Here is a 22,597-nt window from a genome sequence, read left to right as displayed (position 1 = left end):
TCTCACAGATCCCCATTAGGGCTCATGCACACGACCGTATGCCCACCGAGACATACGGTCTGTGAGCGGGCCCTATGTTTCGGAGCAGCATACATCATGCGCACAGGAGTACACAGCATCATAGGTTACATTTTTTACGGACAAATTGGAAAACCATACCGAATGATAAAGATTATAATTAATACAGGTCTCTAGCTCAATATTCTGATAGGAACTCATTACCAGCAATTACTGGGAGCGATCTAATGATGATAATTACCACCAAACAATCTAGTCATGTACCACCAGCTTCAGAAAAATCATGGACACTTTTTTTTTTTTCTGGGTCTGTGTATATATAAAAAAAAAATAAAAAAAAAAAAAATAATTTAATATAGAAGCAACTTTTTTTTCCCCTAACAGACAATCCAGAAATTTCGGGATAGTTGGCAACCCTGGCTGCAGTTGTAACAACTCTCTTCTGTTCCATGGAACCACATTGGTAGCAGCTGCTGCTGTCATAAGGCCTTTCACACTGCAGCACTGGTGACCTAGGTTGCTACAACAGGACAGGAAGCAGTAGCTCTGGCATCTGCTTGTCCTGTCTGGGCAACTTCTCCTGCAGGGCTGGGTCTGGTCTTAGTCTGCCAGGCCCGAGTGAGGGGCGGGGCTAAGCACAAGCCCTGCTTCAATACTGAGCCACCAGTGTGGGGCTGCTGGCTGGTCTCACTGCACTGGTGGCTCAATATAACCATGAAAAGAAGCTGGAGATGCAGAGAAAAAGAAAGCTATCGGCAGAGATTCATGGCAATGTGCTTGTAGTCCAGGGCCCAAATCTACATGCCTAGCAACAATCCAATTTTCTACTAATCTCTTTATTTTCCGATTGTAGATTTTTTTATTTTTATTCTGTTTCCTGAACATGATTATGGGAGCTGCCATATTGCCTGAGCTGTTCTTAACAGCATTTAGAAAGCATTAAGAAAACTGCTTTATGGATGCAGCCAATAGCAGGGCACGATAGGGACATGGATGCCTGGAGTGAGGCAAGTACAACCATTGTGATGGACCCGAGCGTATTAGGAGGCATTTTAGGGGTTGGATAACGCCTTTAATAAAAGGCCCTGTGCTGGCGGTGGTTCTGCCAGGGTTATGAAGAGACGCAGGCCTCTCCATAACTTAGGCGTATCCAGCGCCAGTTCTAAATTTAAAAGGGATTGTCCGGGTTCAGAGCTGAACCTGGACATACCTCCATTTTCACCCCGGCAGCCCCCCTGACATGAGCATCGGAGCAGTTCATGCTCCGATGCTCTCCTTTGCCCTGCGTTAAATTGCGCAGGGCAAAGGCATTTTTTGGGAGATCCAGTGACGTACCGGGGCTCTCCATGGGGCTGCCAGCAACCCCGGTGACGTCACCGGCACTGATGGGCGGGATTTAGCGCTGCCCAAGCCAGTAAAACGGCTAGGGCAGCACTAAAGCCGGTGTAGTCACCGAACACACCGGCACTGATGGGCGGGATTTAGCGCTGCCCAAGCCAGTAAAACGGCTAGGGCAGCACTAAAGCCCACCCATCAGAGCCGGTGTAGTCACCGAACACACTGCCGTGCAGACGTTTCCGCCCGGCAGTGTGTTATTGAGAACTTAAGAGCCCTTGCCCTGCGCAATTTAGCGCAGGGCAAGGGAGCACATCGGAGCGTGAGATGCTCCGATGCTAGCCTCAGGGGGGCTGCCTGGGTGAAAATAAGGGTATGTCCGGGTTCAGCTCTGAACCCGGACAACTCCTTTAAGATATATTCCGAGCAGTCTTACATTTAGACCTTTTTGTACACCTAAAACAGGCATCGAAAATGGTGAATGAGACGAGCCTACCCGCCCCTCCCCATCTTTTTTAGAACTAGCGTTAGTGGGGGGAGGGGAGCAGATGGTGGTGCAACGGTTAATTGCACCATCTACACCTGAAATATGCCTAATTTAGGAGTATTTCACCTTAGTAAAATGACCCCTAATGTACTTTAAGGCTAGGTCCACACGACATTTGTCGCGCGACATTTTGTTGCACCAATGTCGCGCGACAATTTTTATAATGGCAGTCTATGGTGTCGCACTGCAACATGCGACATGCTGCGACTGCGACGCTCGCAGAAAATCCATTCAAGATGGATTTTTCTGCGACTGTCGCGTTGCAGTCGCAACATGTCGCATGTTGCAGTGCGACACCATAGACTGCCATTATAAAAATTGTCGCGCGACATTGGTGCGACTTTTTGTCGCGCGACAAATGTCGTCGTGTAGACCTAGCCTAAGGGGACACCATTGACTTCTATAGATTGATACATCATTGTCTGATCACTGCAGTAAAGTGATCTGCACAGACCAAGAAGTGGTACCTATTAGGCTTAGTGCAGGAATATATTTTTCATTTAGCGACATGTTAAAAGTAACAGCCCCCAAAACACTTTAAAAATATTTACTACAAAATTTAATTTAAACAATAGGTAGTTTTTACATGACACATTCACTTTAACAATCCACATTCATATCTTGTGCTATTCTATGCCGATTCTGAACTGTTTATCAGCTGCACCATCAGCTGTCAATAACGTAAAGTCAAACCATAAACCTGTTTATAGTATTCGCTGGAGCAAGCAGAAGTAGGAAGCAGCTCAGACTGATTCATTTTGCAACTCACAACTTTTTTTTTTTTTTTTTAATACCCTAGAGCAGTGTTCCTCAACTCCAGTCCTCAAGGCCCACCTGCCGGTCTTGGCAGAATAATTATCTGTGGCAAGTCTTGATGCATTGACACCAACGATATCACTGCTCAATGCTAAGGAAATCCTGAAAACTTAATGGGCAGGTGGGCCCTGAGGACTGGAGTTGAGGAACACTGCCCTAGAGGGCAGATCTCCATCTACTGAGCCAAGAACACATTTGACCCGAGTGGTTTCTACATCTCGGGCTAGTAAAAGTCCAAAGTAGACAAAAGAAAATTAAAGTTGCAAGTAGCTTGTACTTGTGTTGCCCTTCCTTCTGTCATCTTGGATTAACCTACAACATGGGGGTATTACATACCATATGCACCTCTAGGGCTATATGTGAGGTACTATCTTCCATGCTGGAGAGGAAGGGTTAACCAGAGCCAACTACAATGCATCCTGGTAAAGGCAGGTGCTTGATGAGCTGCTGCTCATCAACAGAAAGGGATGAAAGTCCTCCAAATATGCAAATAATAACTTTAAAACATGTTATTAGCAATATATTGTCCACACACTACCACTGGTTACTAGTGTGACATAGGAAGCCTTAAATATGGTGCCCTCAAGTGTGATTGGGTGGGTGCACTGGACATGAGTCAGTGGGAACAGAGCAGTAATGGCAGCCAGTACTGCAGGAGGTCTCTGGGAGCCAATCTGACGACGTGAAATGTGTTAGCCTACTTTCACACTTGAGGCAGAGTGATCCGGCATCAGTTCAGTCACCAAAACTGCCTGCCAGCAAAATGCATGCAAACTGATGGCATTTTAAGACTGATCAGGATCCTAATCCATCTTAAAAATGCATTGCAAGAACGGATCCGTCTGTCATACAGACAAACGGATCAGTTTTGTGTGTTTTTTTGCCTTTTTACCAGTCTGTGCATGAATGCCAGATCCGGCACCAATACATTCCTATGGGGAAAAAATGCCGGATCCGGCATTCAGACAAGTCTTCAGTTTATTGGGCCGGAGATAAAACCGTAGCATGCTGCCGTTTTATCTTTTGCCTGATCAGTCAAAAAGACTGAACTGAAGACATCCTGAACGGATTGCTCTCCATTCAGAATGCATTAGGATACAACTTATCAGTTCTTTTCCAGTATAGAGCCCCTATGACGGAACTCAGTGCCGGAAAAGAAAAACGCTAGTGCGAAAGTACCCTTACATGTCGAGTGCTAAATCAAGGACACACCGCTTCTAGGGAAATCACTCAGTCCCACATATAGATGGAGGCATTTTTTTTTTGTTTTTACATCCAATCTGAACCATGGGGGAAATAAAAGCACAAATTCTCTCAACTTGCAGTCAAATATGTATTTATATGGGCAAAAGGTGAGCTCAACAAATCATAATGTAGGTGGACTGTCTACTAAGTTCACTATACAATACAACCAGGTCTCGCTACATATGAAACACATTTCAAATTTTAAATGCAGTACTTTAATTATCTGACACCCAGTTTAGTTTGTGTCCTAAATAACTTGTGGTTGAGATACAATACAAAATATCACACGTCTTTGTACAACAAACGGACTGTGAATTAAAAGGTTATGTCCAATTCCGTTGTGAATACTAAATTAATGTTGAAATCTGTTTTACAGGAAGGAAACTGTATTTTACTCAATAATTTAGTCCTCTTTCATGCTGTATTTTCACTCTGGAAACCAAGGCTGACAGCAGGCTAAAATGCAACTTCTAAAAAAATATAGGCTAAAAGGTTATTTGATATGTCAACAATGTTTCAATAACCAGGCAATGCTAGGTAATCATTAAACTGCAGACATAAGTTAATAGATGAAGTATAAATGCGATTTCATCTTTGTGACTTGAGGGACTAGGCGTATGATCTAAAAGCTATGCCAATAGTCCCTTCTGATGTCCATGTATTATGGGTAGCCCCACCACAGCTGAGCTTCAATGTCTTCATGTGCAGTCTTCAAAAACCTATTGTTACATTCCTCCCAGCGTTTTATCTTGCCATTTTCAACCATTACAAACTTCCAAGCCAAACTGGCATCTGCAGGCAAGGTGATGGTAGCTGACCAAAAGCCACCATTTTTAGAGGTCAGAGGGACATAGGACTCCCATTTACCAAGTTTCTCGTGATCACCTGTGACGGCAATAATTTGAGAGTCATTTTGTGTGATATAGTGAACTTTGAAGACAAAATTCACATTCTGAGGCATTGGCTGAATAGTAGCAACCTTTCTTGTCTTCTGATGGTCATTTTCATGGATATTTGCATCTGATGGACTACCGAAAGAGGTTTTGTCATCTGTGTTTGAACTACTGAGACCAGCCATTTCTTTTTCCAGGTTGAACCCAAGGTTGCATATGTCCACTGATGAACTGTCAGGATGAGTTTCCAATTTCTGGACTTTTGCTGATCCCTCTTGAGGTGATTCAGTAGAAGGTTTTACAATGTCACATTTCTCCATAGACAGTTTCATAAACTGATCAGCAATATTGGCATTCCCGTCATAGTTTGAGGTATTGCCCATCTCCAGATACAAGTCTTTATTTAATGTCTCTTTGGCCTCACATAGATTCAGGGCACTTTCTTTCACAACAAATGCATTTTCCAATGGACAACCTAGTTGAAAGAACATACATAAGGATTAAACAAAGCATACAATTAAAATTGGGATTATTTAGTATGGAAACAAAGACTGTTTAGGAGCTAATTACTACATTCAATTAGATCCCGCCACTGTCCATTAAAGGGTTATAGCTTAATTCTGATGACCTAGCCTCAGGATAAGTCATCGATATCAGATTGGCAGGGGTCCAACAACTGGGAGCCCTGACGATCAGAGGCTGGACTCTGAGGGCCATGTCCTCTTCCTAGGCCATGTGACGTCACCGTACATCAGTCACATGGCCAGGTTGCAGCTCAGCCCCATAGAAGTGAAGGAGGCTGAGCTGCAATACCAAGCACAGCCGCTATACAATGTACAGAGCTGCTGGGAACCTGCGGGACTCAGCAAAGCTCTGGTAAGTGCTGCAGCAATCTGGAACAGCTGATTGGCGGGGGTGCCAGCACTCGGACTTCTGGTGATCTGATAATTATGACCTATCCTGAGGAAAGGTCATCATCATCATTGTTCAGATAATTCCTTTAACGTCTAATGTGAAGGGGGCATCTACTAGGTATAGATGATAGAAGAGCTGCAACACTAAAAGTGTAAAGTCTGCTAAATGATGTTGCTTTGTAGGATTCTTAGAAAGAGTTCAAAAGGGGCCAATATATCATGTGAAATAAATATCAATTATAATTACAAGATTAATAGACAGGTTCATAATCTAGAAATGTATTCTGCATATTTGGAGTTGGGAAGAATTCGCCAACCCTTAATTTTAGGCAACTAGAAACTAAATCATTGTAGTTCTTGCCGACCTGTAGTTGAACACAAAGGCCCAGATTTACTAATCCTAAAAATGGTGTAAGCTTAGGCTACTTTCACAATCGCGTATGGTGTGGATCCGTCATGGATCTGCACAAACGCATCCGTTCAGATAATACAACTGCATGCATCCGTTCAGAACGGATCCATTTGTATTATCTGTAACATAGCCACAACTGATCTGTCTTGAACACCATTGAAAGTCAATGGGTGACGGATCAGTTTTCTATTGTGCCAGTGAAAACGGATCTCTCCCCATTGACTTACATTGTGTGTAGGGACGGATCTGTTTGGCTCAGTTTCATCAGATGGACACCAAAACACTGAAAGCAGCATTTTGCTGTTCGTCTTCAAAGCGGAATGGAGGCTGAACTGATGCATTCTGATCGGATCCTTTTCCATTCAGAATGCATTAAGGGCAAAACTCATCCGTTTGGACCGCGTGTGAGCCCTGAACGGATCTCACAAACGGAAACCAAAACCTCAGTGTGAAAGTAGCCCAAGACAGGATGTCTAGACCAGCACCAGATTTATCACAGGGGCTCAGGTTGGGTGATAAATTTGGTACAGGGACAGACGCGTTTCTCTATACCAACTATTGCGGGGCTTACTTTGAGACAGATTTTTCCACCAGAATTGTGGTGCATCTTAGGCCCGGCCTTCTTTACCCTGAAACTCCAACCTTCTGCAGTAAGCCCACCACCTTGTCCTGCATGTCAGAAATAAGGGCCGAAACCCTAGATGCAATAAATTCTGCCACTTTTTAGACAGATTTTTGGTGCACACATTAATCTAGGCCTGCATGATTGCAGGTTGAACTTTGTAAGGCCTCTTTCACACGAACGATACGGATCAGGTCCGGATGCATTCAGTGAAACTCGCACCATTTTGCAAGCAAGTTCAGCCAGTTTTGTCTGCGATTGCATTCAGTTTTTTTTCCACGCAGGTGCAATGCGTTTTGATGCGTTTTTCACGCGCGTGATAAAAAAACTGAAGGTTTACAAACAACATCTCTTAGCAACCATAAGTGAAAAACGCATCGCACCTGCTTGCGGATGCAATGCGTTTTTCACGCAGCCCCATTCACTTCTATGGGGCCTGGGCTGCGTGAAAAAAATGCAGAATATAGAACCTGCTGCGTTTTTCACGCAACGCAGAACTGCTGCATGAAAAAAAAAAAACAACACTTATGTACACCGACCCATTGAAATGAATGGGTCAGGATTCAGTGTGGGTGCTATGCGTTCACGTCACGCATTGCACCCGCGCGGAAAACTCGTGTGAAATGGGCATAAGGCTCTGCTCGCATTGGCATTTGAAAATAGATGCAGCCTAGAGATCAGTAGTGTTATCAACAAGTCCCAAAAATGGATCCTCAAGCCATCAAAAAACAGGAATCCACGATGACAAAAACACAGCAAGTGTGAAGAGAGCCTATGGAGGGGCATACTAAAAGGAATGACAGAATGGAATGCCCATAGACTTTGACAGGGGAAGAGAATGGCCATAGACTATAATGAAGCCAAACGGAATGCCCATAGAGTATAATGGGAAGCAAAGTATTAGATAATTTGTAGGCAAATCTACAAAAAAATATCAATTTATCCTTTACCACAGATCTTCCCCATGTATAGTAACATCTTTTACAATTGAAATAACTTTGGATTATTATTGTTTTCTATGGAATGACCGGTGACTAGCACAATGGAATGCCCATAGAGTATAATGGGAAGAAAGATGGGCCATGGAGTCGAGAACCATATGACACATCAAATAAATCTTTAGCAGGCATACTATCCGAACACAGTAGCATTTATCTAAATTGAGATTAGGTAGGATAATCATTTTCTATGGAATGACAAGTGTGAATGACACAATGGAATGCCCATAGACTATAATGGGAAGAAAAATATGATTTTATTTATAGGTTAATCTGTGTTATTTAGCAATATTATGCCCATAGACTATAATGTGAAGTAAAATGTGACGTCTGAACCATTTAGCATATCAAGTAGATCTTTAGCAGGCTTACTCTTCAAGTCAGTGGGATTATTTAAAATTGAGATGAAGTGGGATTATCATTGGTTTCTATAAAATGACAAGGGGAATGACACAATGGAATGCCCATAGACTATATTGGGAAGTAAACTATGAGCTCATTTGCAGGTAAATCTGTGTTATGTAGGACAATGTGTTATGTTTACCGCAAGTCTTCCCTGGGTAGAGTAGCACATTGTAAATTTAAAACTATCTATGGAATAACATGTGAATGACAGAATGGAATGCCCATACAGTATAATGGGAAGTAAAATGTGATTAGGAGTGTGAACAATTCAACATATCAAATAAATCTTTAGCAGACAATCTCCAAGTCCAGTGGTAAATAATAAAGTGGAGATGAAAGGGGATTCAAAAAAGGTATAATGGGAAGTGGAATACCCCTAGAGAATAATGGAAATTGAGTTTTTGAACTAAAAACAGCTTTCCTCCCCCTCACCAACTATAGGCCCAGGACTAGGAATGGGCTCTGATTTTGGGGTGGAGAATACATGGAGGCAATTACGGGTCCATGCACACTACAGAATTTCCAAGCGGAGAAATTCAGTTTGGAAATTCCAAATGCGTCCTGCCCAGACTGATTTAGTCGGTGCTTGTGCAGCGCAGCCATTGCTGTTCCCTATAGCTGGCAGTGCATTCCGCTCAATATTCCGCGGAAAAATCGGTAGTTAGTCTTACCGGTAACGTTCTTTCCAGGAGTCCAACATGACAGCACATGGGAGGAGGTCCAATCCAATCACTGTTGGGACAGGAAGTGAAACAGATTAAAAGCCCCCCCATCCCTCCAATCTCCAGTGTCTTCTAAATTACTACACCGGATGGATGCAACACAATTTTATTACTAATATGATAAGCAATGTTAACATCACACTGAATCACATAATAGGGAGGGAATTGGTAGTGCTGTCATGTTGGACTCCTGGAAAGAACGTTACCGGTAAGACTAACTACCGATTTCCAGGACGTCCCCCATGACAGCACATGGGAGAGTTACCAACTTAGCCATCAGGGAGGGACCACAGCCTGTAGAACCTTACGCCCAAAGGAAAGCTGACGATTGGACGGTAGGTTCAACCTGTAATGTTTACAAAAGGTGTTATAACTTGTCCAGGTGGCTGCCTGACAAATCTGATCTATAGAGGCGTTCGCCTTCTCCGCCCAGGAAGCTGCGACTGCCCTAGTAGAATGTGCTCTGATAGAGATAGGACAGGGACTATCCTGAAGACGATATGCTTCCACAATTGTTGACTTGATCCACTGTGTCAGAGTCCTTCTAGTCACTTTCTTCCCTCTTCCTGCTCTACCAAATTGTACAAAGAGGTTTGAGTCCTTCCTATCAGGATCTGTTCGGCGAAGGTATTCAAGGACTGCCCGACGGACGTCCAGGCAATGGAATTTCTCCTCTTCCGGATCTCTAGGAGAGGCGTAAAAAGAAGGTAAGAATATTTCTTGTTCCCTATGGAAAGTAGAGACGACTTTAGGGAGGAACGCTGGGTCTAACTGAAGAATTATTCGATCCGGGCAGACTCTTAAGAAAGGTTCCTTCATGGATAAGGCCTGAAGTTCACCAATTCTGCGTGCTGAAGTGATGGCTACCAAGAAGGCCGTCTTCCAGGAGAGCAATTTTAATGGAATGGTGTCCAAGGGTTCAAAGGGCATCTTACAGAGGGCATCTAGAACTATAGATAAGTCCCAAGGAGGAACAGTCTGTCTCAGAGTGGGTTTTAGTCTGGATATAGCCTTTACGAACCTCTTTATCCAACGATGTTCTGCTAGTGGGTAGTCCAGGAAGGATGATAAGGCAGATATCTGCACCTTGATCGTGCTAGGGCGTAGCCCTAGGTCAAAGCCTCTCTGTAGGAAGTCAAGAATCTGCGCGATGGAAGGAGTTGATCTGGATGGATGTATATCAGCCAACCAGGAATTAAATCTGTTCCAGATCTTCCTATATATAGCATTTGTAACTGGTTTCCTACTTTTTTGTAGTGTGGAGATTACAGCATGTGACAAGCCCTGCCTGCTCAGCATTCTCCTTTCAGGATCCAGGCTTTCAGATTCCACTTTTCCAGATCCGGGTGGAGAAGGGACCCCTGAGTGAGAAGGTCCGGCTGCAGAGGGAGGGATATTGGTTCTTCTACCTTTAGCCTGTCTAACAGGGGATACCAGCTCCTCTTCGGCCAGGCTGGGCCTATGAAAATGAACTTCCCCGAGCTCTCGCTGATCTTCCTCAAGGTGGCCGGGATAAGCGTGATTGGCGGGAAGGCGTAAGCTAGATCCATGTCCCATGATTTTGACATGGCATCTATCCCCAGAGGATCCCCGCTGGGATCTAGGGAAAAGAACTGAGACGCCTGGGCGTTTTCCTTGGAGGCTAGGAGATCCACCTGGGGGTACCCCCATTTCCTGCAGATCTGGTGAAAGACTTGCCTGTTCAGCATCCATTCTCCCGGATGGAATCTTCTTCTGCTCAGGTAGTCTGCTGTAACATTGTCCTTCCCTCTGATATGGAGGGCTGAGATAGATAGGATATTTTCCTGTGCCCAAAGGAAGATTTTTTCTGCGACCTCCTGAAGGCCTGGGTTCTGAGTTCCCCCTTGATGCCTTATATAGCAGACTGTAGTTATATTGTCTGACAGAACTTGAACGTGGTTCCCTTTTAAGAGAAGTTCTGCTGCTTGGAGAGACCTTAGTACCGCCATTAATTCTCTTACGTTTGAGGAGCGCTGACTCTCTGCCAGGGACCATGAACCCTGAAAGAGATGATCTTCTATGTGTGAACCCCAGCCGGTCAAGCTGGCATCGGTCACCACCGTCAAACAAGGTCTCCTCAACCAGTGAACCCCTCTCTGTAGGTTGTCGGGAGTTATCCACCAGTTCAAGGACTCCTTTATGGACATTGGGATCCTGATCTTCCTGTCTAGAGACCTCTGGTCTTTGTCCCACTTGGTGAGGACTAGACCCTGAAGTGGCCTTGAGTGGATCTGGGCCCACTGGACCATCTGTATACAGGATGTCATCAGGCCTAGTATCCGCATAGCCTCTCTGATGGAGCAGAGGTTTTTCCTTTGGAAGGAGGATATTTCTTCTATGAAAGCGTCGCGTTTTGAACCTGGAAGGAAGGACATCTGTCTCTGGGAGTCCAGAAGGGTGCCTAGAAAGATCTTCCTTTCGCTCATGCAAAGATCTGATTTCTCTAGGTTGATAATCCAGCCTAAGTCCTGTAGAACCCGTAACGTCGTCTGCAGATGGTTCCGCAGAAGGACCTCTGAGGATGCTGTCAGGAGGAAGTCGTCTAAGTACGGGACTATTGTTATTCCCTGTTGTCTCAGGAACGCCATTATCTCTACTATTAGTTTCGTAAAGATGCGTGGGGCACTTGAAATCCCAAATGGAAGACATTGGAACTGGAAGTGATGCACTATGCCATCTAACGTCACCGCGAACCTGAGGAACTGATGATGGCTTGGATGAATGGGGACATGATAGTAGGCATCTTTGAGATCGATGGTGCACATCAATGCCCCTGCTGGAATCAGTGGAACCGTTGAACGTATTGACTCCATCTTGAATCTGAAATATTGGATCCAATTGTTCAGGAACTTCAGGTTTATGATAGTTCTTAGTGAACCGTCTGTTTTTTTTACCCAGAACAGTTTGGAGTAGTGGCCTCTGCCCTGTTGGGGTCTTGGAACAGGAACTATTGCTTCCATTGCGCAAAGTTTCTCCAAGTCCTGAACCATCTGGTTCTTTAGAGACGGAGACTGGGGAGTGGTAACACAGAATCTCTGAGGGGGAGGACGACGGAACTCTATCTTGTACCCCTCTCGAACCGTCTGAAGTACCCAGGGGTTCTGAGTTACTAAAGGCCACTGATGACTGAAGAACCGAAGTCTCCCCCCCACAGGTCTGGCGTCATTTACTCTGGTAAGAGGAAGTGTTGGGTTTGAGAAGGAACCCCCTCCCCTTCCCACCTTTGGGGTAGCTCCACCTGCCCGATTTGCCTTTCCCTCTACCTGGAAAATTCTGTGACTGACCCTGGCCTGAATCCCTCCGAAAGGACTGAGTCTTCTTAGACCTCTCTTCCGGAAAGCCCTTTTTTCTGTCCGCGGCACTCTCAAGGATTGTATCTAGGACAGGGCCAAACACATGTGAACCTGAGAAAGGGATTGAACAAAGTTTATTCTTTGATGCTACATCCCCTGACCAACTTCTTAGCCAAAGGGCCCTTCTAGCCGAATTCGCCAGGGTGCTATTTCTAGCTGAAATCCTGATGGATTCGGCCGAGGAGTCCGCCAGGTAGGCCGTAGCCATCTTAAGAAGGGGAATAGATTCTAGAATGTCTTCCCTTGGGGTTTTTAGTCTAAGGTGGTTCTCTAGCTGATTCAGCCATAACCCCATAGACCTGGCTACCGAGGTGGCAGTAATGTTGGCGTTAATAAGAGCAGATGAACACTCCCAGGCCTTCTTAAGTAGCCCCTCCGCCTTCCTATCCATAGGGTCTTTTAAGTTTGAGGAATCTTCGAAGGGGATGGTGGTCTTCTTTGTGACCTTCGCCACCTGAATGTCTATCCTGGGAACTTCGTCCCATAGTTTAGTATCCTCAGGATTAAAAATCAGCCGATTTTTAAATTCCCTAGGCATAACTAGCTTCTTTTCGGCCTCCTTCCATTCCTCCAGAATTATCTCCTTCAGATGGGAGTTTACTGGGAATAGGCGAGTCTTTTTTGCCCCTAACCCCCCAAACATCTCGTCCTGAACGGATATGGGAGGGCTAGCTTCCTCTACTTGCATGGTATCTCTAACCGCATGGAGGAGGGCGTCTAAGTCCTCAGTAGAAAATAAAAATCTTTTAGGGTGGTCTGAAGAGCCGGAAGCAGAGATGGTGTCGTCTTCAATCTCTCCGTCCGAGACTTCCTGATTATCAGAATCAGAGTTCTCCTGAGTCCTCCTTCTTTTTGGGGGAGGGGAGTCAGGTTGAGAAGGAGGTGGCGGAGGGTTTAGGGAAGAAACCGTAGCCTGTACTTCTTCACGAACGATATTCCTAAGTTCTGTGAGAAAGGACAGCTGCTCCTCCTTCATTAACCTGGCAATGCAATCGGCACATAGCTGCTTCTTGTAAGATATATGCATCTTTTCCCCACAAGTTGCACACTTTCTCGGTTTCCTTCTGGGGTCCTGAGAAGACGACTGCCCAGAACTCTTTTTATCCTAGAAAAAATCCGAGAAACCGCGCTCAATGACTGGGGAGAGTACACCAGGGTATAAGGACAAAGACACTTACATGAGCTGCAGCAGAGGGGTCAGACGCAATCTCAGATTTGGCTGACGCTTGGGGCTCCATGGTGGCTAAGCAAACACACAGCCGCTCACAACTTCCCCACTGGGGCTTACCTCCACCTCTGCTGCCGCGCTGCTCCGTTCTTATAAGGGGAACTCAACCCTCCCGGTGGGAGGGAGTCAACCCCTGAGCGCGAGGCCGGGCTTCCAGGCCTCCAGCGCTTGTGCTGGGCGCCGCCATCTTGTTTCCGGCTGACCCGGAAGTGACGTCATGATGCGACGACGACGCCATTGGGAGCGCGCCGCTGAGCCGAGAGCTCCCGGAGGAGAAGCGGCATCAGCGTCCCGCCTGCCGCCGTCCCAGGCAGGTCGGGACAAGCTAGAGAACCCCCGGAGGGGGAGCTAGCGGGGCCGTACGGGACGCCGCCCGACCTGGCCTGAGAGGGGAGTACCGGAACCCCCGACCCGACCTGGCCCCCTGGTGCCTAGGTAAGCACCCGATTCTTAAAACGATAACCTTATTCACCCTCATCCCAGTAGGGACAGGAAGACACTGGAGATTGGAGGGATGGGGGGGGGGCTTTTAATCTGTTTCACTTCCTGTCCCAACAGTGATTGGATTGGACATCCTCCCATGTGCTGTCATGGGGGACGTCCTGGAAAAATTAACATGTTCATTCTTTTGACAGAGAAATTTCTGTGAAATTCTGTAGTGTGCACTGTGCAGCGGAATCCTATTGATTGCAATGGGACTCGGCTGAATCAAAATTTCCAAGTGTAATTCCTGAGCAGAATTTTACTTGGAAAACGGTAAAATGTAGGGGGGGGGGGGGGGGGGGGACGGGACACAGAAGAAACTCCTATGGCATGTTGGTATTACTGAGAATGAAAACTGACAAGCTTAAAGAAAATGTGTAAATACTTATTTCATTTAAAAGGGGTTATCCAGGAATAGAAAAATTACAGTTTTCTTCCAAAACAGCACCACACCTGTCCTCAAGTGAATACCACCCACAACCTGAGGACAGGTGTGGTGCTGTTTTTTGGAACATAAGCCTTTTTTTTTTTTATTCCTGAATAACCTTAAATTTTTTTTCCCATTCAACAGAACTTTTATTGAAAGTTTTTTGTAGAACAGAAATCAAAAATAGGAGGGAAGCAAAAACAAAGGGATGGGAAGTGGGGAGGGGTTAAAATAAAAAAGCATACTGGCCACCAATGAAATTAATACAATAGAGGGAGGGGGGGGCCGCACAAATGAAATTAATACAGTAGAGGGAGGGGGGGGGGCCGCACTGGCCACCAATGAGATTAAAACTAGGAGGGAGGGGGCACCTGAGGGGTTAATTGTGCGGATCACGGCCCCCCTGTAAGAGATCGGGTGCTGCCAGGCAGCAGTCATGTACACAGTTCGTAGTATATTCTAACTTGAAGCGTCCCCATCACTATGGGAACGCCTCTGTGTTAGAATATACTGTCGGATCTGAGTTCTCACGAAGTGAAAACTCAGCTCTGAAAAAGCTTTTATGCAGACGGATCTTCGGATCCGTCTGTATGAAAGTAGCCTACGGACACGGATGCCAATCTTGTGTGCATCTGTGTTTTTCCACGGACCCATTGACTTGAATGGGTCCGTGATCCGTTGTCCGTCAAAAAAATAGGACAGGTCCTATTTTTTTGACGGACAGGATACACGGATCACGGAGGCGGATGACAAACGGTGCATTTTCCGAGTTTTCAACAGACCCATTGAAAGTCACGGAAAACGGAACAACAGCCACGGGTGCACAAAACAATCGTGTGCATGAGGCCTAAAGCCTAATATTGTGGGTTTTGTAGTACAACAGAAAGAGTGAAGAAAAAATAATAATACAAAAAAAAGTGATAGAAGCACTTGGAAGTGTGAACTTGGCTTTCATTTCTCAGTAGAATGTGGGATTTGTGTTACATGCATACAGGTATTTTGAAATACCTACTTTGGTGAACGCAACATGTGAGAATGAAAAGACTGTGGCCCAGAATTATGAAGCCTGTAGATCAGGCATGTCCAAACTGCGGCCCTCCAGCTGTTGCAAAACTACAACTCCCAGCATGCCCTAATAGCTGTAAGATATCCAGGCATGCTGGGAGTTGTAGTTTTGGAACAGCTGGAGGGCCGCAGTTTGGACATGCCTGCTGTAGATGGTGTAAGACAAGCTCTCTAGACCTGCACCAGAATGATCACAGGAGATCAGGCTGGATGAGGAATCTGCTGCAGGAACAAACATTTCACTGACTAACTCTGCCTCTGGTTGGCTTACTGTGTGACAGAATTGTGGTGAAAAATTGTGTCTTAGCCACACAGCTTTTCAGAGAAGCCTGACCTCACTCTGCTAAAGCTACTTTCACATCCGCGTTTTGGCATAGGAGAGGATCGCAAAACCGGGCCAAAATTGTTCCATTTAGGGCCAATGTATCGTGAATGTGGTATGCTCCGTTCAGGATGCATCCGTATGCATTCAGTTTCGCGAAAGGACATAAAACAGTGCGTCAGTTATCAAAACAGAACAAAATCAGGTCACTAAAAACCCATGTAAGTCAACGGTGCCGGATTTATTTTTTTCTGGATCGGTCACCCATTGACTTACATTGTTTTTAGTGACAGATCCAGTTTGTTCCATTTCTATTTAACATAACTGCCTCCTAACGGAACGGATGCATCCCGATGTATTTAAATCAAACTGAACCCTTTTGGAGACCAAAGCGCAGATGTGAAAGTAACCCAAGACACACATTGTTGAACAGGTCTGTGGGGGGGGACCACACACCAAAACCTTTAGGCCTCTTTCACACAGGCGTTCCGGGAAAATGCGCGATTTTTCCGCGGGAGTGCAAAACATTGTAATGCGCTTTGCACACGCGTGAGAAATCGGCATGTTTGGTACACAGACCCGAACTTCTTCACAGAAGTTCGGGCTTGGGATCGGTGTTGTGTAGATTGTATTATTTTCCCTTATAACATGGTTATAGGGGGAAAATAATAGCATTCTGAATACAGAATGCATAGTACAATAGCGCTGGAGGGGTTAAATAAAATAATTTAACTCACCTTAATCCACTTGATCGCGCAGCCCAGCTTCTCTTCTGTCTTATTTGCTGTGTGCAGGAACAGGACCTGTGGTGACGTCACTCCAGTCATCACATGATCCATCACCATGGTAAAAGATCATGTGATGACCGGAGTGACATCACCACAGGTCCTTTTCCTGTACACAGCAAATAAGACAGAAGAGAAGCAGGGCTGCGCGATCAAGTGGATTAAGGCGAGTTAAATTATTTTATTTATTTTTAACCCCTCCAGCGCTATCGTACTATGCATTCTGTATTAAGAATGCTATTATTTTCCCTTATAACCATGTTATAAAAGGGAAAATAATAATGATTGGGTCTCCGTCCTGATCATCTCCTAGCAACCGTGCGTGAAAATGATTTTCACGCAGCCCCATTCACTTCTTTGGGGCCTGCGTTGCATGAAAAAACGCACAAAATAGAGCATGCTTATTTTGCTCTGTGGTCACCCACAGTTCTTGGTTATGTCACTAAACAGTGATTACATTGTTCACTCTTATTTGTGCTTGTGTTTTATCTGATTTATATGATTGCAATGCCCACGATGCGGAGTATGGATTGCACCTGTAGGTGCTTTAGTGTTACACCTGCATTATTGTCGACACATGCTGTTACTGTGTCTAACCTGCTTGATAAACCTCTGGCATACATTATTGTTCAATAGTGGCTGCGACCACAGTTGTACTGTCTTTGTTCATGTACTCATCTGTCTAATGTGGCGGTGTCCATGCTCGATTGCTCCTTTGCCTTTATCTGATAAAATAAAAAACTATTGAAACTAAAATAGAGCATGCTGCGATTTTCACGCAACGCACAAGTGATGCGTGAAAATCACCGCTCATGTGAACAGCTCCATAGAAATGAATAGGTCCTGAGTCAGTGCGGGTGCAATGCGTTCAACTCACGCATTGCACCCGCGCAGAAAACTCGCCCGTGTGAAAGGGGCCTTAGAAGCCCTATATTCACCAATATGTGACACTGCAGACAGATTTTTAGTAAATCTGGGCCTTTATGATCACCCACTGAACTCATAAGTAGGCCACCCTCTAGGGAAGAGGTCAGCAAACTTTACACTCCAGCTGTGGTGAAACTACAACTCCCAGCATGCTCCATTCACTTATATGTGAGTTCTGTGAACAGCCAAGCAAGTGTGCATACTGGGAGTCCTAATTTCACCACAGCCGGAGTGCAGAAGGTTGCTGATTAGTGTTGAGCGAACTTCTGTTTTAAGTTCGGCGTCTAAAGTTCGGCTTCCGGTTAGCGGAGAATCCCGATATGGATTCCGAATTCCGTGGTAGCGGAATCAATAATGGCCGATGTGGTCCGTGGTAGCGGAATCAATCGGCCATTATCGATTCCGCTACCACGGAATTCGGAATCCATATCGGGATTCTCCGCTAACCGGAAGCCGAACTTTAGACGCCGAACTTAAAACAGAAGTTCGCTCAACACTATTGCTGATCCCTGCTCTAGGTGCAGAACTCCCTCAATGCACATCAATTCATAATCCAATGTTCGTTAGTTAATTACCACGTATGCAGTTATTTGAAAGAAATGTACAACCTACCTGTTGCATCTATGGCCGATTGGTTTTCTCCATTCAGTTCACCAGTTGCACAGACACCATCCAGACTTTCATTTTCTGGGTGTAAAAATTCTTTAGCCTGCACGGACATACTTTCATGACAGGAGTCAGCTGGTAGTATCTGTACTCCAGGCACCTCTGCCATTAGTGTGGGACATAGAACTTCTCCAGTAGCCTGTTCCACTTTGTCTAGATTTCCAACACAAAGCTGCATCTCCTTTATCAATGGGTTATATTCCTCCTTATAAATAATGATTTGCTTTGCTTCTGGGATCTCAGAGGGGTGCACTTCCACTTCATGGCTGTGTATCTCATCATTTTTGGAAGAAATCTCTGTACAACTTTCATCTGCACCGGTCTGCACTAGGTCTTTGACATGTTCCTCTAATAAATTGTCCCCTTTCACTTGAAAAACTGCTTGGCGCTCAAGTAGAATGGCTAGTTCACCTTTGTTTGGGACATCTGGAGGATGCTCCGGTGTGTCAGCTTGTAGCTCCTCTTTAATTGGGAGATCCGTGGGGTGCTCCTGTATGTCAACTTGTAGCTTCTCTATCCTTAGGGCATCTGTAGGGTGCTCTTGTATGTCAGCTTGTAGCACCTCTTTGATTGGGAGATCTGTGGGGTGCTCCTTTATGTTACCATGTGGCTCTTTCTTTAGGACATCAGTAGTGGTGCCCCCTATGTCAGCTTGTAGCGCCTCTTTCTTTTGGTGATCTGGAGGGTGCTCCTTTTGCAACTCCTCTTTCTTTGGGACATCTGAAGGGTGCTCCTTTTGCAACTCCTCTTCCTTTGGGACATCTGAAGGGTGCTCCTGTATATTACCTGGTAGCTCTGGTGCTGGGGCATTGGATTGCTGATCTGTTAAAATAGGAACATTAGTTGTTTCAGGTCTTTGTACTTCAAGACCACTCTCCAGGTGATCAACAGCCAGTCCTTCTTGGTCTTTGCCCTGCAGTTCGGACTTCTGCTCATTCTTGGCTAGGCAAGTTTCGGGGTTCACAGCCTTGTTTTTTTGGAATCTGAGGCAAGGAACCTCTTGCCCGGTGGTATTAAGCTCACACCCATCATGGTCACCTGCAGGGAGGCTGCTTTCTCTGGAGACTAGGTGTGCAGCCAGATGACCCGGCTCGGACCCCACACTCTCCTGGTCGGTCTCTGGTGTCACGGCCAGTTCCTCTGGCTTCTGCTCCGGAGTCTCCGGATCCTTTACCTCTTCACCTCCTCTGTACCAGATCCAGGCGAAAATCGCCGTCAGTATCCCCAGCACCAGAGCTGGCCACATGCTGCTTGCCTGCTTGTAGGGACCGTGCAACTGCTTTCTCCGCAGCAGATCCACCCAGTCCACGCACTTAGTAAAGAAGAGGTCTCCACCCCCTTATCTATTAGAGGATCAGCTGCTGGAGAGAGATCAAACCCCTCCCTGATCCACTCACTTATCGGATCCAGGGACTAGTGCCAGCGCACATAAACGGATCACAGCAATGAATGCTCCCTGGGAAATCCAAGTTATGTAACCAGCTTCCAGTAGACAGTGCAGGTCAAGAAGCAGTTCAGGCACCTGCTGCCCATCATTACTGAGATGTCTACACCATATATCCTAGGAGATCAAGTCCACCAGAAGAGAGCAACTTTATCATTTGGGACGCTTTAGGCAAAAATTAATTCAGACTTGACAGAAATTACTTTCTAGTCAAGTAAATAGGATTTTTCTAAATCCTTTAATGTGCTAAAGATGAAAATCTGCAAGGATTTGAGCACATGAGGCATGGCGCCCTATACCATGAAAGATGATGCATCCTTGACCTAGCAGCAATGGGGAAAAACAAGAACTGAAAACCGTCATTTACTTCTCCTGTGCAGTTTTTGTAGATGCAAGACCCAAGAGGTTTCCTCCATCAGTCCTATGCAAATGTATGCAATCTGCATTTCACTGCCATTAAAGGATATGCATATCATCACTATTATCCAGTTTTACTCGTTTTTCCAGTTGTGTCTGTGTCACCTCGGCCCCGCGCCCATCCTGACATTATGTGACATCAGATTACAGTAGGACCAGAGCAATGCACACAATTAGAAGGGTCTGGACATCAGTGGAGGATACTCATTGTCCTGTCACCCTTATAGGGACCGGCCATACGTGGCGGGTCTGATGCAGATTTTTCACACGGATACCAATGCATTTTTCAAGTAAAGCCTAATTCACACGACGGTGTTCCACATATGTGCAATGTACGTGTTCTCCACGGACAGCATTCATTTTAACGCATGTATTCACGCATCAGTTTTTCACCATTGTCTGCGGGTCCCTGATTTTAGCACAGAGGCATCCTCTATTTTCACTGTGTTCACAAATCCATCAAACCCATTATAGTCTATGGGTCAGTGAAAACCACAGCTGCAAGAAGGATGCCATCCGTGTTTCACAGATCATTAAGAAGAGATGCTTTGAAAATTATTTTCCAGCTGTGCAGTGTCAGTGAAACACGGATGACACACAGACAGCAAAAAACGGACACACGGACCAAACACGGATCCTTCCCGGACATCTTCACGGAGGCATCACTGAGATCACCCCTTCACGGATTTGAGCACGGACACAGACGTGTGAATGAGGCTTAAAGGGGTTGTCTCACTTCAACACAAAGCATTTATTATGTAGAAGAAGTTAATTCAAGCCACTTACTAATGTATTGTTATTGTCCATATTGCCTCCTTTGCTGGCTGGATACATTTTTCCATCACATTATACACTGCTCGTTTCCATGGTCACGACCACCCTGCAATCCACCTGGCCGGTTACGACCACCCTGCTCTGTTCACACAGCAGATTTTAATAAAATGTCAAAAATCCTCATTGTATTCTGCCTTGGTTTTTTACTTTAGGGGAGCGGACCTGATTGCAGTTTAGCCCCACTGAATAGAGCTAAACTGCGAGCAGACTCCTGTCTCGGTTTTCGGTGGTGTCCGCATGGAAACTACTCCAAGAATGGACATGTCCATTCTTGGCACAGTCTGGGAAACCAGACTCCCATTGGAGGCGGTCTCAGCGCCGATGCCAGATAGTTTTTGGCATGGAATCCAGGAAGAAAACCATGGCCTTGAGGTGGAATTGGCTCCTTAAATTCCCAGTAATTTTTTTCTAGTGATTTTCAATTTGGAAGTTATAGCAAGGAGGATTAAAACAATAGGGTGATAACGTTTAGGAGATGCAGAACGTAGATGCCATCCGCGTTTTGCTGATCCACGATTTGCAGAGTGCAAAACACACAACAGTCGTGTGCATGTAGCCTTATACTGCTGTGAACAAGTCACAGCAGCTTATGGTCACCTTTAGTTGGCCTGTGTCGGCCGCCAATTGCTCTCCCTGTTGCTCAGCTGCCTGTTCCTCGTCTGGAGTTCCACTGTCAAGGTCCAGTGTAATTGATATTGGTAAAAAGGAAGAAGAAGGAGGAGCAATTGCAGGAGACAGTAGATACGTATAAGGCTACTTTCACACTTGCTTTCGGGGTTCCGCTTGTGAGTTCCATTTGAAGGCTCTCACAAGCGGCCCCGAACGGATCCGTCCAGCCCTAATGCATTCTGAGTGGATGTGGATCCGCTCAGAATGCATCAGTCTGGCACCATTTGGCCTCCGTTCCGCTCAGCAGGCGGACACCCGAACGCTGCTTGCAGCGTTCGGGTGTCCGCCTGGCCGTGCGGAGGCAAACGGATCCGTCCAGACTTACAATGTAAGTCAATGGGGATAGATCCGTTTGAAGTTGACCCAATATGGCTCAATTTCAAACAGATCCGTCCCCCATTGACTTTCAATGTAAAGTCTGGACGGATCCGTCTGACTAACTTTCAGACTTAGAATTTTTTCTGAAATATAATGCAGACGGATCCGTTCTGAACGGATCCCATCGAACGCAAGTGTGAAAGTAGCCTAAGAAGGTTCCTTTATTTTAGACAACGCATTGTAGAAGCTTTGTGCTTCCTTCATCAGGTCCGGCTATTAACCTGTTGAAGGAAGCTCAAAGCTTCTACAATGCGTTGTCTAAAATAAAAGAACCTTCTTAGGCTACTTTCACACTTGCGGCAGAGTAATCCGGCAAGCAGTTCAGTCGCCGGCAAAACGTATGCCAACTGATGGCATTTGTAAGACTGATCAGTCAGAAAAATGCATTGAAGTGCCAGATCCGTCTTTCCGGTATCATCCGGCAAAATGGATCCGGCATTTATTTTTTTCACCTTTTTTTTCCGTCTGCACATGCGAGGACCGGAAGGACGGATCAGGCATTCCGGTATTTTAAATGCCGGATTCGGCACTAATACATTTCTATGGAAAAAAAATTCAGGCAAGTCTTCAGTTTTTTTCGCCGGAGATAAAACCGTAGCATGCTGCGGTTTTCTCTTTTGCCTGATCAGTCAAAATGACTAAACTGAAGAC

At 45.5% G+C, this 22,597-nt stretch overlaps 1 protein-coding gene across 1 annotated transcript; it reads right to left on the bottom strand.

The window, feature by feature from the left end:
- Window positions 1–4,036: 4,036 nt before the first annotated feature.
- Window positions 4,037–19,523, bottom strand: STBD1 (starch binding domain 1). Its single transcript, XM_044304338.1, has 2 exons — window positions 18,151–19,523; window positions 4,037–5,329 (listed from the first exon to the last, which is right to left on the bottom strand). The coding sequence occupies exons 1-2, from the start codon at window positions 19,448–19,450 to the stop codon at window positions 4,623–4,625; spliced, it is 2,007 nt and encodes a 668-aa protein (XP_044160273.1). The 5' UTR covers window positions 19,451–19,523; the 3' UTR covers window positions 4,037–4,622.
- Between the last annotated feature and the right edge of the window lie 3,074 nt (window positions 19,524–22,597).

Source organism: Bufo gargarizans, chromosome 1 (assembly GCF_014858855.1).
Source record: "Bufo gargarizans isolate SCDJY-AF-19 chromosome 1, ASM1485885v1, whole genome shotgun sequence".
NCBI lineage: Eukaryota > Metazoa > Chordata > Amphibia > Anura > Bufonidae > Bufo > Bufo gargarizans.
This window is presented reverse-complemented; position numbering and strand designations above follow the sequence as displayed.

Excerpts from the sequence above, each read along its gene's own strand:
- STBD1 (XM_044304338.1), bottom strand. The coding sequence starts at position 19,450 with ATGTGGCCAGCTCTGGTGCTGGGGATACTGACGGCGATTTTCGCCTGG. Across the intron at positions 5,330-18,150 it reads ATCGGCCATAGATGCAACAG|GTTGTCCATTGGAAAATGCA; the intron begins GTAGGTTGTACA and ends TCTTTCAACTAG.